At 39.6% G+C, this 19,496-nt stretch overlaps 1 protein-coding gene across 6 annotated transcripts; it reads right to left on the minus strand.

Annotated features, from left to right (window-relative positions):
• Nucleotides 1-208: 208 nt before the first annotated feature.
• Nucleotides 209-19,251, minus strand: FAM98A (family with sequence similarity 98 member A). Of its 6 annotated transcripts, none has more exons than XM_043543440.1 (9): nt 19,162-19,251; nt 18,679-18,784; nt 15,356-15,504; nt 13,153-13,287; nt 11,420-11,604; nt 8,488-8,568; nt 7,514-7,630; nt 3,364-3,531; nt 209-2,171 (listed from the first exon to the last, which is right to left on the minus strand). In XM_043543440.1, the coding sequence occupies exons 2-9, from the start codon at nt 18,729-18,731 to the stop codon at nt 1,407-1,409; spliced, it is 1,653 nt and encodes a 550-aa protein (XP_043399375.1). In that variant the 5' UTR covers nt 18,732-18,784; nt 19,162-19,251; the 3' UTR covers nt 209-1,406. The 6 variants fall into 6 exon arrangements, with proteins under 6 accessions (XP_043399375.1, XP_007071708.1, XP_037751384.1 ...); XM_007071646.4 differs by lacking the exon at nt 19,162-19,251 and adding an exon at nt 19,022-19,137; XM_037895456.2 differs by lacking the exon at nt 19,162-19,251 and adding an exon at nt 16,769-16,931 and having other exon boundaries at nt 18,679-18,946.
• Between the last annotated feature and the right edge of the window lie 245 nt (nt 19,252-19,496).

Below are 19,496 nucleotides of genomic sequence, written 5' to 3' on the forward strand. Positions count from 1 at the left end.
CAGTTACCCCCGTATTAAGTCCAGACTTGTGTCTGACTAAAGCATGTCTTCCAGAAAGGCATCCTACCAGTCTTGGTTTGAAAACGTCAAGAGATGCAGAATTCATCCCATCCCATGCTTAAAATACCTGGCCAGGAACCTCTATAAATTTCCTGCTACTGCACAATTCTTTTAGACCTTACCATGATTTAAAGAAAACCAAACAAACTGGAGAACATACAGATACTTTTATTGCTCACCTTTTATACAACAGCACACCTTCAGCCATTTTCTTTCACAGCTTGACAATGTTTATGTACACAAAATCCCAGCAAGAAGCATTATGTGGCTTTCAGTAAAGGAAAAAAATGTCAAGACATCAAACTCAGCCAGGCTTCATTTTCTGCAGCAATAGTAAAAGGGCTTCCTCCAGGCAGGAATTAGTCTTTCCAGGCCGTAGTGCATTTCTTCAAAAAAAAATAAAATTAAAAAAAAAAAGAAAAAAAAAAGACAACCCCCAAAACAAATTGCCCTGAATTTGCTGAGCCAGTGGTATTAACTCGTGCATAAAACAAATTTCACTTTGCTGTTCCTTCTAGCTGATTTCAAGTAAAAATTAGGTTTGTAAGAGGAGCAACTTGTTTTGGATGGATGCAGGTCAGTTTGAATTGCTATACTTTACTACAGCCCTACATACACTATCGGTTCACAACTTAGATTGGTTTTAAAATGACCTTCGCAGATTCTGGCCGCAGGCGAGATCTCCAGAGTTGAGCAGGAGTACAATTTTCAATTAGTGGAAGATAAGGCTACTGAATGTGGTATCTGCAGTAGAGCTCATATAATAGATACAAGAGACCTGAGAGTTAGAGAGCAGTTTGAAAGTAGGTATGTGAGAGCATGAGCGAGAAACCTTTTCTTGATTATGACGACAGGGCAGCAAATCAAAAGCAATACTCAAAACTGTGTTTGGAGCATATACACCTAAAGGATATTTAAAAAGAGAAATGCAGAACGTATAAACGATAATTTAATTAGTTTTCAATGTTGTGTGCGTATTACAAGTTTGATCAGAAAAGCATTGCTAGCGTCAGTATATAGACCCCCAGAATGGAAGGCAATCACAGCAGGGTAATAATTTCAGAACAAAATGATTTGATCAACGGGATTCCATCTGAAAAGCTAAGCTGTTGGTTTAAGGTTTGGTTAATCCCAGTGAAGAGTGGCAATTTATTTATTTCAGTCAAACAACAAAAAAAAAATCAGAGTTGTATGGGAACCTACAGCTTGCTTGAAGCAAGACCTCTCACCCAGACAGGGCCTTGCCACCACATATGGTCTTTTACTAATTCAAGAAGCAATAGATCAGGCCTCTGACACTAGGTTTCTATTACTTGAGCTCTGCTGAAGTGTAAGATTTAGTAGCCTCAGCTAGTAAAGTGTCTTCCTTGTCCAAATCCAGACTGATTATACTGATAGCCTCCATGCTGGAAGTGCTGCTCAAACTGCCCTCCTTGATTAAAGTTCTGTCCACCTCTGCCTCCCCAGCCTCCTCCTGGGCCTCCACGGCCACCGCGGCCTCCACGGCCACCTCTCCCTCCTCCACGCCCACCACCTCGATCACCATGGTGCCCACCATCTTGGTATCTGTTGTCTTGCTGGTAACCGCCGCTGCTGCCGCCGCCACCACCCTGATATCCACTTCCTGTGTATGAAGACGATTGATAGCCTCCATAGCCGCCTCCTTGGTAGCCACCACCGCCACCATGGTAACCACCTGTTTGAAAACCTGCATCTCTGTAATTGCTATCTCTGTAGTTGCTGTCTTGATAGCCTCCTCCTCCGCCATCTGTCCAGCCTCCTTGGTGCTTGTTTCCTCTTCCTCCCCCTCTGTTTCCATGGTCATAACCACCCCGTCCTCCTCCTCGACCGCCTCGTTCATGACCCCCTTGTTCATGACCTCCTCGTCCTCCATATGAAGAATCATAACCTCCTCGCCCTCCTCTGTCATGACCCCCTTGTTCATAACCACCTCTTCCTCCATATGATGATTCATAGCCACCTCTTCCTCCTCTGCCTCCACTTTGCTGTGGAGGACCATCTTGTCTTTTCTGCCATGGTGGCATCTCAGGAGGTGGAGGCTCAATTTCATTTGGTCTGCCCCCTCTATCAGGTACTCTGCCCATTAATACCTGAAAAGGTAAGAAAAAGATTGTTTAAGGAGTTCTACTATCATCATGCAATCACCAGTCTGATCCAGTATGGCAAATCTTATCTTCCTAGTGAATAGTATATGCAACCTTGTGTTCCTATTACTATCATCCTTGTCGGCCCACTTCTTTCCTTTTGGCTTCTGTACCTCCTTGCTGTCGCCTAAATAGGCACAAGATGCAAGTTTTTTGGGGTAGGGACTGTTTTTATGTTTGTACAGAGTTCAGTACAACAAAACCCAATCCTGACTGCAGTCACTGAGTGCTACTGAAATACAAAAACTTTCTTTAGTTCTTCGTGGGTGACGTTTCATGTTAACTTTTGAAGAACAGATACACTATAGTGTAATGCTAATAAGATTCAAGTTCAGGGTACAAGTCAGTCTGATTAGCCTGAATTCTCAGGGGAATAACGGTATTTGGAGGAGCATGTGTATAATTCCTTAATTTATGCAATATTCTTTCCACGGCAACACTTGCTCTTACAAAAATATGCACCTTGACTATATAAATGTAATCTAATCAGAACTCATACGAGAATCTAAATAGCAAAACACTGATTTTGCAAACAGATTTATACCCCGTCTAATTAAAATCCATTCAATTAAATGATTGCATTCTTTATTCTAGATGTGATGTTAATGACATCAGAGCAATATCAGCACCTGCAACCCTGATAGTGAAATGATAACACCACAAATATACAAGTAGCTTCCTCACTCCCTGTGCGGGTTGACTATGAAGTGTAACTGTAACATTGATCTTAAGGGAGATATTATGAACCCCTTACTCACACAGAATAGGATAACACACCAGGATGAGTCACACTGAAAGCAAAGGGGGTGCTTGTGGAGTATGATATTATTCACTGCAAGTGTGTCAGAATTTGACCCTAAATATTAGAAGTTACAATTCCTAAAATTACAAACTAATTCAAAGTACACTACGCACTTTGCTTTGGTGCATAAGGATCAGCAGCAAGAAGATAAGTTTCTCATCACGTATTTTCCAGTTTACATTGACTTTGATGAAAAATACAGAATGTTATGGTGTTTAAAACACTCACTCTCACGGGACAAAAATCTTTTTTAAAATTTTAAAATGAAATGACTTAATGTTCACAGCCTAGTACGAAGTTACATTTGCCATCTCAGAGCAGTCACTGAAGACATACCTTATTAATGGCGCACACAGTCTTTTCTCGGATAGACCCACTGCTTGTCCTCATAATCTTTGACAAATCTTGCCGAGCTGCCAAGAGGTGAGCAATGGAAATAGTGCACTTGGTAGTTAAAAGGGCACGTTTGGGTTGGTAAACTTTAGCCAGTTTCTCTGTTTGACTCTGTTGGAGGAAAGAAAAACAAATGATTCAATTAGCTAAAGGAATCAGTATGTGACCGTGTCTAACCAAAAGATCCAGATCAATAAATGAACTAGATAAAAATATATTTGTGTTATTAAAATACAAGAGGAATATCAAAATGGCTAAGAATCACTTTATTTGAATTTAAGGATTACTGTAATAAGGACTGCGTGAGCCAAATTATTTTTTCACTCTAGTCACACAAGGATGATAATTCTAACCTGATTGCCAAAATGTTACTTTGCACACATTTGCTTCTTACAGCTGAAAATTGTTGAGAGAGAAAGATATTTTGTTATTCTGCATTTATGTATTTGTCTTGAGTAGGCAGTCAGTATTATCAGTTATCTATGTCAGAAAAAGAATTCCAGCTAATCAATACCCTCACAACGCCAATGAAAGTTATTGATTCAGACTGTATACATCTCCTTTTCCTTTTGCACACGCACAATTCCTAAACAGTCGATGTTTAAAAAAAAAAACATCCCTCAAGTCAGTTTTATGCTAGCCATAAACTTCCCTACACGGTAAGTTCTCTGAAGCAGAGATGATGTCCCATTTGTCTGTAAAGCACCTAATTACATAATACCAATGCGTAGAAGGTCATAAAAAGGAAAGGGATCATTTATTTTAGGGATGGTTTGTTGAACCATAATCAGATTTCATTACACTGGGGTAATATGTGGCTATTGTGTTTAACACCTCACAGTTTTAACCGTTATTTAATTAGCTAAAGCTATTTACTGCTTTGCATATGCTAACTTCTTAAATCTGTCACCTGTTATATTAAATAATAGGAACCTATTTAACTCTTCCCAACTGCTGCTATAATCCTGTTTCCTGTTCACTGCTAGATATAATTCCCCTCGGTAACAAACTCTGTATATTACAAAGAGGGCGGGAACGAAAGAGCCAGTAAACCAATGTGTTGATGATGGGTCCTTTGAATGGTCAAAAAACCGTCTGGGCACCGTCCTCAAGTAATCTACTGAAATTCACAACTGTCCAGTTTCCTTACATCGTACATTAAATAGTGTGTCAGCGTGCCATTTGAAAGGGTGGGTGGTTACTACATATGATACAACCTTTCACATTTCTCCTTGCCTGGTGTGAGTAAATTGTTTGATAGGCTAGTAAAATATTCATGTTTTTATCAATTATGATAGTCCACAGGTAAGTAGATGTGCATGGGCTGGTAAGTTTACATGGACATTTTGCAGAGTTGCAATGCCAATTTTCAAGGCTGTAACTTTCTTTTTTTAAACGTTTAGTTAAAAGAGGAATATTTTACCTCGTTTTTTTCCTAAGAAGCCACTCTTGCTCACATGCTGCTTCCGCTGCCATCAGCGGTTCCTGTTTCCTGTGTTTGAGGGGAGCTACAATTGACCAAGGTAATGAAAGTTAAAAAACTACTTCAAGAAGAGATATTACAGGCAAATAAATGTAAGTCACTCTGAATATGAGCAATCAGAAGTTCAGTCGGGAGAAAATACCAGCTTATTAACTTTCCCATTTGCATCCTCCCCGATTGCCTTCTGTCATTAACAGCTTGCTCTCTTGACCTCCTGCCCAAATGTACCTATGGCAAGGTCCCCTGTCCCCCGCCCCAAGTAACATGCTCAATACAACACAAGTTAGCTGCATCTAGCTTTGACTAGCATATCATCAAGACTGAGCCCAAATTGAATAGGATCAGAGATGCAACTGGGGATAAAAGACAGTGAGGGAATAACAAAGGTGTGGAGCAAAGGAATAAAGAGATGTAACTGAATAGTTAGTGTAACTGAACAGTGGATTGTCTGGGGAGGACAACACTGGGTGAGGGCAGGTGGATGGGAGAATCTGTTCTCCCAGCTGAACTCCTGATATTTTAACATCTTCAGGGTGACTTAACAAATTTTAATTTTCCCATCTATAGCTCCCCTTCAAGGCAGGAAACAGGAATGATAAGAGCTGTAGTGGGTAGATCAAAGTGGTTACTCAGGGACAAACAAAACACTGTAAGCAACTTTACACTTTTACATTAGCAACTAAAGGTAAAATGTTTACCATAAAGATAGCAAAACTGAATGACACCCTTACTTTATTACCTGACACTAAACAAAGACAGAAAGAACAGAATAGCATGGGAAAAAGAACAGAAGTACAGTATGTTTTTCCATTTTTGACCTACAATCTAAACACTTGTGATCTTATATGAAGCCAACCTTGAGGTGAATACACATACAATATACAGAGCAGCCATAATATTTTAGTATTCTTGCACTAATTATTTCTTTAACCTTAAAAATCTCTAATACATAAGACATAATATAAGTCAGCTAAGAAAACAAGGTCATTTGTCATCAAATGTGAAATCTATTTACTGTTTTTATCTGTACAATTAAGCAATTAGTTACCACTACTGCATTCTTTGATTCTTAATGAAATTATAAAATGAAGTTTTTAAAAGTTCATATTTTAAAATGAATACCATATCTTTGAAAGTTGCTAGGAAAATAAAATTTTAAATATAACGTATTGCCAGTGCTTAAATACTGTGCACATATAGTTTTCCCTACGCAGTTTAATTGCAATCTCACACAGTTCAAGCTATTTCCCCAGCCCAGACATTGTCCTTAGTCCTCCCTTGTTGTATTCATAACAGCTCTTTCAATACATTTCTACTGAAAATACAGTGAAGAACACTGTGCTTTTCCTGAACTAAATCTGAACAGCTGATCAAAACTTGGAGCCCCTGCAAGACACTTCTTTTGAAAAAAAGGCAGGTTTTGCAAAACCATGACACAGCCACAAGTCCCAAGGTGTTTTTAACACAGCCCAAAACTCACTGCTCGCTTTCAGTTTCTGTTGAAACATTAAGTATTACACAGCTCTTCCAAGTTTGTCAATGAAACCTGACATACCGCCACTGCCTTCCATCACTTGTGTGACACCTATAGCCCCGCCTGTGTGATGGTAGAGGATCCCAAGCCAGAGAGAAGATAAATACAGAACAATTTATTTTTTAAGCTGTTGATTTTTAAGTAACTTATTTAGTCAAAAGACATTGGACATGAGACTTTACATCATCTGACTATGAAACTCACCTACGTTGATGGCCACCTAATTTATGTGGTAGTGCTAACTAATCGCACCATTATGGACATTATTTAGACAATAGTGATAATTTTAGAAGCCAGATTTATAATGCTTGTCATGCTATGTTTAAAATAATCATTCCCAATTTTTGCTATCAGTATATTTGGAATTTTGTCATAGGGGAGATCAGGTAGTTAGTTTGGAAACCAGAATGATCATACCCAATTAACTTCAGAAGGGGTTGAAATCACATCACACTCCATGGTACAATTCAAGAACAAAATTATATACCAAAATATTACCTAACAGCCAGGATGACAGAGCAAATTGCAGTGCATGGAAACATTCAAGACAGCCTTACATAACAGTAATGTACCTAGGGATCTGGGCTTGCAGATGCAACTTGATTTTGGGGAAAAGTCAGCACTTCAGCAGACAGCACAGACTTTGGTACTAAGTAAAGAGGTGGTCAGAAGCAGGATTCACTGACATGATTCTTCAGAAACAATGCAAAGAAGAGATTCCAATCTTGGTTTTCTTGGTTCTAATGTAAGATTGCTAATGAATGAAAAAATCTAAGAATCCCCTCTTATCCCTAATATTTATTCTTCTGTTTATCCATTTAACTTTATTTTTTGCTCTCTATACATAGTTATATGCACATATGTAGTTACTAAATCATATAATAATCATCAGTTTTAAAACAGAATTTTGTAGTCAACTTATTCTGTAGTAAACTTCTTCAGAAATCCATAAACCAAAAATATTACATCAGGGGATGTTTTCCATTAAGTGCAAGGAAAGTCAGTTTTCAAAAGATATTTTATATAAAGCATAAGTGATCTGCATGTTCAGCATGTTTACAGAAAGCAATTTGTACCTTAGCTCTATCTGACCAGCCAAACGACTGCACAGTTACATCCAAACGTTTCACTAAGAGTTTTCTCCGAACTTCATACTCATTGGCTATGGCTTGGTTAATTGCTTCAATTTTTTCCTGAAATGAAGATTCATGAGTGTGACACACACACTAGATTATTTTCTAATTGCAACAATAAATGATAGACAATGGTATAAACAGATTCAGATATTAAACACAGATTTGACTTTAGCACACAATTATCTACCTATTAAACATTCTCCAGTCATGGAATTGGGCCCCAAATGCAAGCCCCAGCTGCTAACACTACTTCCCTGACTGCCATGAAAGCTCTACCTTCTTCATGGCAGCCCAAGTACAGCCTCCTATCGGCACAGTGTTCAATGTTGTTCATAAGGTATGAAACGTCTCACTTTTTTTAAGCTGCTGGTTTGCTTCCTCCAGTATTTTCCAGAGCAAACAAGTAAGGAGGAGAAAAATATGAACAAGGTATAAACTCAAAGAAATGCAAGGATTTATACCCTCAAGTGCTAGGGAGTCTGAAGTCCACAGCTCCTCAAAACTAAAGTGTCTTTAAGACAAGAGATGTGGCGCTAAGAATAAAAAGCAGTACTTGGATAATTGTTTGAAATACTGTATAAGGATCTTGATTAGAGCCTATGATGCAGCAGAGACAAGGCAGCCTCATGCAGCAACAAGACGTTCCTTTATGATTCATAATCAGAAAAAAAGAGAAGATACCACTGAAAACGCTTTGGCTTCTCAGGGTGTCAAGCAATGGTCCCTGCTAGGGCAAAAACACAGACATTTAGGGCTAAAGGGAATTCTTGTCTATCTGTTGCCAGGAGTCTGTACTCAAGATAACTGATTTTAAAAAACAAAAACAAAAAAAACAAAAAAAAACCCCCACAAAGTATTTGGTAATGCTACCAGACACGGGAGACAAAAAGTCTCTTACACACTTGGTTCCTTACCCAGTGAGCTGGTCCCAATGGTTTCTTCAGTAAAGGTTTTCCAACATGGCCAGGCGGAACCTTTGCTAAGGTTTCTTTTAGCTGTAATAACATATATTGTGAACATGCTACCGTGGCCATAAACACTGCTTTTCAAAAATCAGATTTAGGGAGGGAGGGACTGGGTATTATATAGGAAGCACAGGGGGGCCCTTTGTTTTGATACAGGACTGTCCAAAATACATTGTGCTGTATAAAGAGCCAATCACATCTCAATCACATTTGTGTCTGAAAATTCTTAACTCTTATTGTTACAAGTAATATAATAATCTTAGATATAAGGTAGAGAAAATACATACAAAGATCAACAGACTCCATTATGACCTCAGAGATAGGAAACATCTGTGATTAAAATGGAGAATCAAACATTTGATGAGGTCTATCTCCCTTTAAACACAGAAACTATCCTATATATAATTACTTCATAGCATTCTCAATTCCAGAATGTTTTATATGAAGACTTCATGGAAGGAGGATCTAAAAAGGGCCCCTCTTGTAATAAAAAATAAATTCTTCAATATGATCATTTAAATTATATGCTGATCAAATGATTTGTGTGTAGCTACTATACCATCTTTCCCATCTTAAAACTACTAAGAACGCAGGTATAGAAATGGGATAAAACACTTGGACTGGAGGAAAAGTGGGTCAATGAGTCACAAAGAAACTGCTTCTTTCCACTGTTGCAAGTCATGTTTCTGAATTTATGCAAATACTCTCTTCAGCGGCCTACAAAATGTAAGGCCTGGTTTCCCAGAGGTGCTGGATACCTGCAGCTCCCACTGAAATCAATGGGAACTGTAGATGAACAGTGCCTCTGCAAGTCATGCCCCAAATAAACCCACAGTCATAAAAGAAGCTATGCTTTACCCAAACTCTTTGCTTATGGTTTCCTACCAGATGGTAATTTGTACATTTCATGAAGCACAACCCATTTGAAGAAAGTTGTTTTCACCTTTTCAATATTCTGGTAAATGCATGCCTGGTCCTCTCTTAAAATTTAGAAAACTTTTCCTACCTATCTCTGTCCCTGCCAGAACATGTCCTTTACAACCACCAGAATTGCACGTAAACGTCTTTCTGATTTGCAAAATGTTGTTGTTCCAAAGAAGTTTCTGGAAAACTGGATATCAACTGAAAGATTTCCAAGTTTATAATTCTAGGTACCTGTCTATTTCATAATCATTCTTTATGACTGTAAGTGCTACTTATTACTACACTCATCGCCAATTCCTATCTGTTTTGCTTAGTAGTTCAAAAAACCCAATACATACAGAACAGCAGAACTAATGGTTGATTTAAATAAGATGCATATTTGCCATATGCATGAACAAGATTACTGTTGGAAATCAAAGTTTACTGTAGCTGGCAGAGACTTTGGAATGCACAAAGAAGAAAATACAGCTATCATCACTGTATATTCAAATCTAAACTTTTCACTACTTATGATATTGTAGTTTTTGCCTTTCATTCAGATTGTGTCAATGAAAGTCGACCATTACGTTTCAATTTTGTTTATAGTCAGTGTCTAATCAGCTTCACATTTTGGTTTCTAACTACTACCAAGATATTCCAAAGTTTGGATTGCAAACACTGCAAATTCCCTGAAAAATAAGTTTCTGCTTAACGCTTTTTAAAAATTCACTGAAACATCTCATTAGCCTTTCAGTCTGTTTTCACTACAAGACGACTTTGGGGCCTAAACCGACTTAACAGTATCCTTTTAAGCTTAATAGACTTAGCATTGCCTGTTACTGTGAACCAAGCAAAAAAGTGATAGGGAAGTTAATTATGAAATTTTGAAAAAGTATGAACTCTAGTATGTCATTTTTACATTGTATGATCAGAATCTTTTGATATAAATACAAAGAATTATCTATAGAGCACCTTTCATCAGAAAAACTTTGCCGTGTTAATGAGTTCATCCATGTGAGATAAAGCATTTTCTCCATTTTACAGATGGGAAAATGGAGGCACAGAGATCTTAAACTGACTTTCCTGAAGTCTCAAATCCATGACAAAGCAAGGAACAAACCTGTGATCTCCTGAGTCCATGTTATCTTTCCCCTCCTAAATGAGGGCAATTTGTAAAGCCAAATTCTCTTTAAAGACTTCCAAATGAGTCATTTCTAGCAACTTTGACTCAGCTGAAGTAGAAATTCCTAAAAGATTAACAAAAGGTTTCTAAAAGGGGGTTTGGGGACCTTAGTAATTATGTAAACTTTAAGGGACAGATAATATAAGAAAGTTAAAGTTTTTTTAAACAAAAATGTATTATTATAACAAAGAAAAAATATTTTCCTTTATTTCTGCAGTTTGATTTGTGCATTCGACCACACATTCAGTTTCACTGTTTCCCCCAGATAGTAAGAACATTCCTTATTTTAAAAAAAAAAGAAAAAAGAAAATGTAATCAAAGTCACACGAAATGACATGGGGACTCTAGGGTAGGTGTTCACTTGATATGAATTTTAACTGACTAGATTTCAAGATGACAGATCCCTTTAAAAAGTTGTTTAAATATCTAAGTAGTAATTAGAAACAAGTTTCTCCTTGACTTACCTGCCAAGACCTAAGTTCAGTGGTTCTGAGAATCCCCAGCAGCAGGTGATGACTCAGAGACCTACAGCTGCATAAAGAATATGGAACCCTTCATGGTAATGAGATAGCCACAGCCTTTGAGCAAGATACACAGAACCCTGACCTCAGGTCTTAACAACGAAGAAGCCCTTAAGTTCACCTTTAATATCTGCAATTTCTTTGTGATTCATAGCACATTCTGTAAACCACATTAATCCCCCAATGGTAGAAAAGTTTCAAAAAAGGCAATGGAGCTCATTTAAATGAAGGCAATAATACTCTAATATTGTACTTTTTTTCCTTTGGATCTTACTTTTTTTTCGATTCCACTGAAGAACTGGAACATAGTTATGTTGGCTGGAGGCTTGGACATGCCTAATGCAATACAAATGCCTTTTAGCTCCTGAAAGACCTCGCTACCACCTCCTTCTTGTGCTTTTTTTGGAGGGGTGTTCACACATAGCATTCTGGCAGCTTCCAGTTCTGAGATGAGGTATGCTGGGGTAAGAAAATTAGATTTCAGAGTAAGATACATCCAATTTTAAAATTACTGAGAATTAAAGTACTTACAAATGATAAAGGCACAAACAGAGCATTTTAGAAAGATTTCAGAATGTAATTTTTCAATCCAAAGAAAGCTCATATTTATAACAATCACTGGATAGGAGTATGTGGTCCTGAGGGGATCACCGAAAAGGGGAAACTCTAAGGTGGAGGCACCTGTGGCAACTGGCAGTCCTGCTGAGAAGCCCCACTCCAGTAGATTTTATTATACTGTCTAACAGAGCATGGCTCTTCCCCTGCAAGGCCTTTGCAGAGTGAGTAGTATTGATCGGGAACATGGGGAAAAAAAGCAAGAAGGGGCTAGCCCATGGATTTACAGCCAGGTTGATAGGACTCCCTAAGGTCTTGGGTCAAAAAGTGGGACAGCTAGAGATATAAACGAAAGACTCACAGGGGAACCAGGATTGGAGATCATCCAAGGAACTGGGGAGCTAGGCTGGCTGGAAAACAGTTAAAACAATTGCAGCTATTCTTGGGGGCAATGGAGACACTATGTAAAGAAAGCAGGAACTGATGCTGAAGCAGACTATAGAGAACTCTGCAAAGCTTTTCACATGAAGACAGCAGGAAGATGGCAAATCAGGGATTTACCACCTCACCCCATCCTCCCAAAAAAACCCACAAATGAACAAAATCTTGTGAAGTGTCTGCTTATGTACAAGAATTCAGCATTATGTTTAATGTCAGATTTGATTATGTAACCTTAGCTTGTGATTCCCATAATTTTTAAAGTTTGAATTAAAATGAGATGTATTTAATGGTACATTTTCTCTTTAATTTCACTTAGAAATCTCAACAGTAATTTAGAGTTCTTCTGTTCCAAAATACAATGGGAATTCTATGTCAACAAGAATGTCACTTTACTCTGCTGCTTTCAAACACCAAACAGCAAAAACAGATACAGGAGCTATTTATGGAGGAGGCTGACACAGAAAAACTGAGGCTCCTTCTCTCCCCAAAAGTCAGGCTTTCAGATCGGTTTTAGGGGTGTGGAAGAGGGAAAGTTCTTAACCATCCACCACCTATTCACCACATCCCAAGAGTCAGGTAGAAGGCCATGACAGAAGATTCAAACTAATGACAGATCTACCAGAGTGAGATACAAAAAGTGAACCCTCTGAGCAAAGTCCAAGGTCTTTACCCTGACTGGAATCTCAACATGCTTCCCTCTTCCCAGTACCTTTGTAGAGAGGAATGCAATAGGCTTTTCACCAGGTCATTGCCTCTGGCCTTCACAGGTGCTCTCCCACCCTCAAATCTTTTCTACTGGATACTGACTGGTAAATTTTTTGAAGACGTGGCAGTGTAATGTGACTCCTTCAATTCTTTTGGCCTACTTAAGAATTACTGAAAAATTATTCACTCCTTATGGGAAACAAACACCACAATACCACCACTATTCTGTTTCAGAATCATAAAAAGGAACAGGAGCGGAAATCTTTGCATTAGCAGGCCTCTACGAAAATGTTCCCTTTAACTTACTGAGCAGCAGGAGGCAGTTCTTCTGATTGAGAAGGCGTTTTGTCACATCTCCTGATGTTAGTGATGCATATGGACAGTTCATTTCCCCCAGAAGCCCACTCACTTCAAGTTGGAACTCTTCTGCCTCATTTGGACCTTTAAAAAAAGCAACTTGTTTAATCAGTTCAAATATTTAGTTTCCTGATTTTGTGATCATAAATTAATTAAGAACTACAGAACTTTGGAGACCAGGGTGATTTGGTAAAAAAAAAAAAAAAAAAATTGTGGCTACAGCAGAGAGTTATTCATGCTAAAGGAGTATCAAAATGAAAATATTGCTGTGGGTGAAAGCCACGGAAGTCCTCTGGGTTTTCAAAGCTTGGGACTCAGCATGACTGATTTGAGGACAAGTAGTTCCTCAGTGATTGCAGACTTATGCTTCCATTTGCTCTCTCCCCCAGTCTAGGAACTCTTCACTTAGTAGCCATATAAAGTACAGAAGTTGGAACTAATGATATCACAGATACCAATCTGGAATCCGTGTGGAATCTTAGTGTCACTTAAATATCAGAACGATAGGCATCTTAGATTTAGACAATTTTGACTGAAGTACTCTTAGTGAATAATTAGGAATTGCTGGGTAAGAAAGGTCAAGAGTACCACAAACCTACCCCTTTTAAGTTTACATTTATGACTCTCACCTACTTGCTTTTTCTTAGTAGGAGGGAAAGTCAAGTAGCTTAGGTGAAACATTTAGATTGACAAAAGATGTGTTTTCTTGCCCTAGAGCCCAAGAACTAGAGTGAAACTAACATAGCTTTTCATCATCCAAGCTGAGTGAAGTACAAAATGTGAATAGAAAAAAAAGTTTGAAATTAGGGCATTTAAAAAAGGGACATCAACTTGAAAATATTATAAGCCCAAATCAGACAAAATTAGGATACCACTTACTAGCACTATAAATATATAAACGCTTGATATATATCTATTGCCCCAGTTCCTGAGAATTTAGAAACAGGCACGAAGATCCAGTTTAGTTCTATTTTGACTCAGCCCCTGAAGTGGGAACCTTATAACATGCAAGATCTTTTACTGCCTCTACTAGTAATGTATTCTCACTAAAATGAATAAAATATAGGGAGAAGAGGATTATTGGAAAGAACATACTAAAGAGAGGAAGAAGAGATGGAAAATATTGAAAAAAGGAACAGCGGGAAAAAGAACGGAAAGAGACAGGACACTGAGAAACAAAAAGATATATAGGGACATCGAGTAGATTACAAGTTAAAATTCTCTTTTTACATTAAGAGTCCATTTGCCAGTCTGTGTGGTTTTATATTTCCACACATACACACACAAAAAGTCTCTTGTGTTGAAGTGTTAAATGCTTTCATTAACCAAAGGGGAAACTAATTGTACCAGGGAAAATTAATGCACAAAGTAAACAAATGGAAAAATACAGAAAAGTCTATAACTGAAAAATTAAAGAAAAATATTAGGATTAGGTATTGTTACAAAAATAGGTTAAAAAGTGTATACAATTCCACAAATATTCAGAATTCTGTTGAATACCTGTTTAAGATAAAATATGGATTCTGATACATAAAGTGTAAGTCTGAAGAATGCCAGAATTAGAGCGCATTAAAAACTCAACAAAATTGTTTAAACATTTTCTTGAAAGTTTTATTTAGTTTTTCCCCATTAAAGTTAAAAAAATTATGAAAAATTTTAGATTTCCAAGTCCTCCCCCACAAAGCATTTCATAATTCACTGTTTGTCTTCCCTTTAAGATAATCAAGAGTAAATAGGCAATTGAGGCAAATCTCTAGTTATTAGAACATCCCCTCTGGAATTTTAAATATAATTTAATACATCAGATCCTCAAAAAGTTGTAAAAAAGTTATTTTGAAATTTTGATAAATAAAACTTTTTCCTCCAAAAATAAGAAGCTATTCGAGAACTGAACACACTCCTCTCTGTGAAAATCAGTTAAAGGAAAAAATAACTTCAGTAGAAAGTTCATCCCAACAATGAATTCAGCTTCTGTTGGATGCACACTGGGTCAGCTTGAAAAATGAGGTGGAAAACATCCAAAAACTGATAGGATGTGCACAGTACTCTGTGGTACAATTGATTTAACAACTGTCAGACCAAATCTATAGAACACACATCTATAAAAGGGTATTAACTGCACAATTTTGTTCTCAGGGCTGTGGTTACTTACTGTTAGTAGCTTGCACATTTTCTTCTAATTTACAGTATAGCCTTAACTCAGATACCAGCCAAGCAGAGAGTTTGGTAAATTCAGGGGAACTGGCTCCACCAGAGACTGCTTGAGTCAGCGCTTCATCTTCTAACAATGGACCTTTGTAACTGGCAAGTAAAATTAAAAACACAACTTATTAAGCATCTATATTATGACTGAATTCCGCTATAGATTTTTTTTTTTTTTTTTAAACATCTATGTGCACATGTAAGGAATATCACCATTATATCTTAAGTGTTGAAGATACAGGGAAATGTCACAAAAATTCATGAATTTAACTATGGGGAAACAGGACATTAAAAATGTTTTGAGTAAAACAAACGTGACAGGAGTCAAAATGTTTTCATTCGGAGCAATGCTACCGAAATATGGAGTGCAACTTCTATCATAGATATTAGTTTATTGATCTATTTTTTCTGCAATTCTAAAGTACCTCTCTGGAATTATTGCTTCATAATATGTTGAGTAACTAGTGCCTGACTGTTCTATTGCCCTTTTTTTTTTTTTTTTTTTTAAATTGCCCAAATGTCATTTGCTTTCATATTTTTACTGGGTTGCCAGACAATGCAAATTAGAAACACTGGATAAAGATGTTATATAAGTAGTGAAGGAGGAATAATTTTCTGTTGAATAAAAACTTTAAAATGGACATTAAAGAGGTGAAAAGTTGTCTCTGTATGGAGACCTATGGGCCAAATTCAGGCCTGGCATAAGTAGGCACGATTTTTACAATGAGAGTTGTACGCACTATGTCAAAGCTGAATCTTATTCAACTCTAAATATAACACATTTTAGTTATTTACTGGTTTTAGAGGATCGGAGGTTTTTGGTTTTTTTGTCCAGAAAACCTAACAATTTCCCCCAGCACTGTAACAGCACAAATTACAGCTTGTACTCTAGTAAATATAAAAGGTGCTAGATGGGTATATTACATCAAAACAATCTGAAAAGGGATCAAAGAAACCTCAAAAACAATTGAAGTTACCCTGATACCTTGAAGAAGTAAAACTTCAAATGACTGAGTCCACTTTGACAATTGGTGCAGTCAACTCTTGATAGATGTCAAAGATGACAGATGTTTCAACCAGCATACGAGGGCTCTTATCCTGCAAAGATTTGGGTTGTTACTCACAGGGTGTAAAGTTACACACACGAGTAATCTTTGCAGGATTAGAGCCTAAATAGTTTGTCAAGTGAAAGGCCCACTCTCTGATTCTCCTAGCAATTCCCCCTTCCCTAGAAATGCCATCCCAGCTAACATCTCCCTCATAACCTGGCTCCACTTCTTCAGCTCTTTAACTAGCAATCCAATCTATGGATTGCTGACTGAAACTTCAATCTGTGCCTCCCCATGCTCCATAACACACATACTTCTGCTCCTCTTCCCTCCAGTAATGTCCCTGCTCTGGTTGCTGTATTTCTTCTGCTGCAGCCTCTTGTAATCCACAGTTTGACAGCATCTTTGTTTAGTCCAGATGGATCAACAAAGCCACACTGGGCGAAATTCAGCCCTCCATTACATTTGTGTAATCTCCTATTGACATTGAAAGTTAAATCAACATACACCCCGAATAAAGAATTTGGCCCAGTGTGCTATAAAGATGACCTGAAAAAGGAAAAATGGGCTTGTGTCCTTTTATTCTTCTTCATAATGTATAGAGCCTACATATTTGTTTTCCTCCCTTCTCTGAAGGGAAGGTTTTACTCCTGCTTCTCCCACCCCGGTTAGCACGAAAGCATATGTTGATCAAAGAACTAATGAAGTGAGGACATCACAAGAAACAAGGGAATTAAAGCCGAGTAACTTAAAGCAGAAGGGAATTTTAATCAGAGACTTTTAACATATTAAAGCTGTTTGGTTTATTTGTTTCTAACAACATCTATTTGACTTCAGTGCCTAATGAACACTTTGTAGTAAGGCATCCTTTGTTAAACATTCAACTAGAAAGGAAAGATTCTCCATTGGTCAGGGTGCTAGCATGGGACATGGAAACCCAATGTTCAATTCCCTGCTCTGCCATAAACTTCCTGTATGACCTTGGACCTCAATCTCTCTGTGCCTAGTTCCCTCATCTGTAAAATGGGTATAATAGTACTCCCTCACCACACAATGATGCTGCAAGGATAAGTGATGACTCAAAACACTGCGGCTGCTCCTACTAATGTTTCAGTGTCGACACTACCTACGCAGACGGGAGGGCTTCTCCCATCTGTGCAGACCAGGGGTCCCCAATGCAGTGCCAGCAGGTGCAATGGTGCCCTTTGGGGCAGTTGTGTGCGCCCGCATGACACCGCGCCACCGAAATGCCGCTGCTGAGTGCAGCCGCCAGAGAACCGCCCACTGAAATGCCGCTGAGAAGCGCTGCCGTTTCTCGGCGGCACTTTGGTAGCGACACTTCTTTTCGCTGCGGCTTCTCGGCAGCATTTCGGTGGCAGGGTGTCCGGTGCTCACCACAGTCTTCTAGGAATAGGAATGTGCTATTCCCACAGAAAGGTTGGGGCCACTGGTGTAGGCAATCCAGCTGGCCTAGACATGGTACCTAGATTGATGGAAGAATTTGACATCAGGGGTTAGGTCAGTATAGCTATGTCTCTCACGTGTAGATTTTTCATTACCTCTGAGAGATGTACCGATTACAATGTAAGTTCCCGGTGTAGACCATCTCTCAGATACTGCACTCACAGAATCCAAGTAAGTACCATCAACAGACAAAAACAAAAGGAGGACTTGTGGCATAAATAAATTTGTTAGTCTCTAAGGTGCCACAAGTCCTCCTTTTCTTTTTGTGGACACAGACTAACACGGCTGCTACTCTGAAACCATCAACAGACAGAACACAATAGCCCTGGAAACTAAGTCTGAGAACACAACAGACATGCTGTACTTCTGCAGGAGGATTTTTCTGCTGTAAGAAAGATCTTTTAGGCCTGCTTCTCGGACATCTCAAAACCTGCAAAGTCGGGTTTCTTCTAGAACAAAGATTTTCCGTTGAAGAAGTTGAATCCCTAAACCCCACCTCTCCCTCTGCCACTAGAGGAGCCCCTCACGTGTGCATACGGAAGAGGGAACAATAGGCGAGTATCACATTGGCCACCCGGAGCTAACATGGAAACACGAGCAGGAGTTTTCAGCCTCGATCCCCCTCACGGGAACTGTCAAGTCACCCACCAGATACGGGTCCACCTGCCCCCGCCCCGAGCGAAGCGCTGGCTGGGCGAGCCGGGAGGGGGTAGCCGGTCCCACACGTGTATCCCGCGGAAGGCCGGGGAAGGACACCTACCCTAGATCCTCCAGCGCCTCCAGGATGTCGCTCTCCATGAGCTCGAACTCCATCCTTTGCCCGGGCACCCACCGGCCTGTTTCCTTGCGAGGGAGAAAGCTGGCACCTGCACAGCAAAGCGGAGTCAGTCACCAGCGCGCCAGCCCCTGCCCCGGCTACAGCCCCGGGCCCGGGGCGAGGCCACCTCACCCCACCCCGCTCAGCGGCAGCCCCGGGCCCAGTGGCTCCTCAGCCACGCCCTCCGCTATCGCTCCTGCCCAGGCCGGGGGTCACCCCTGTCAGCTCCCCGCCCCCTCCTCCAGGCCTGCCCCCTCCCTTGCCCCACCGGGCTCCCCCGACGCACTCTGCGCAAGCAGCTACCAAGCCGACTGCCGGGTTGGCATGTCAGAGCGGGGGGGGGGAGGGGAGGGGAGCAGGCCCCCGGCCTGACCTCTCACCCGGCACCGGGAGCTGCCCTGCGCGGTGCCTAATTCACATCACCACCTTGTGTTCTTTTAACGTCTCCGCTACTCTCCGTTTTTCTTTCAGTGTGAGGGGTGATTTTTTTTTTAATTTCCGATTTTTTGTTTTATTAACAGAAACGGCCCCTTGAAGAAAAATATTTTTGTCAGGCAGCGTCTGGCAGCCTTGAGTGGAAGGACCCCCCTCCTGTGGAACCCACGTTGGAATGTGGAGGGTTCTGGCCGTCCGGAGACGGTGAAATTAAAGAAACGAGGAGACATGGAGCGGGAAAAGGGACAAACTTCAGCAGATGACGGCCGTGGGTGCTTGAGCTAGGACTACAAGTCCCATCATGCCAAGCACTAGCTGGAGCTAGG

The sequence above is a fragment of the Chelonia mydas genome, chromosome 3 (assembly GCF_015237465.2).
Source record: "Chelonia mydas isolate rCheMyd1 chromosome 3, rCheMyd1.pri.v2, whole genome shotgun sequence".
NCBI classification, from domain to species: domain Eukaryota; kingdom Metazoa; phylum Chordata; order Testudines; family Cheloniidae; genus Chelonia; species Chelonia mydas.

Coding starts and splice junctions, on each gene's coding strand:
- FAM98A (XM_037895456.2), bottom strand. CDS start 16,857: ATGCTGTCAAACTGTGGATTACAAGAGGCTGCAGCAGAAGAAATACAG. Junction 8,569..11,419: donor TCAGTGGAATCGAAAAAAAA/GTAAGATCCAAA, acceptor ATGTTATTACAG/CTAAAAGAAACCTTAGCAAA. Junction 3,532..7,513: donor GCTGGTCAGATAGAGCTAAG/GTACAAATTGCT, acceptor TTCCTCCAACAG/AGTCAAACAGAGAAACTGGC.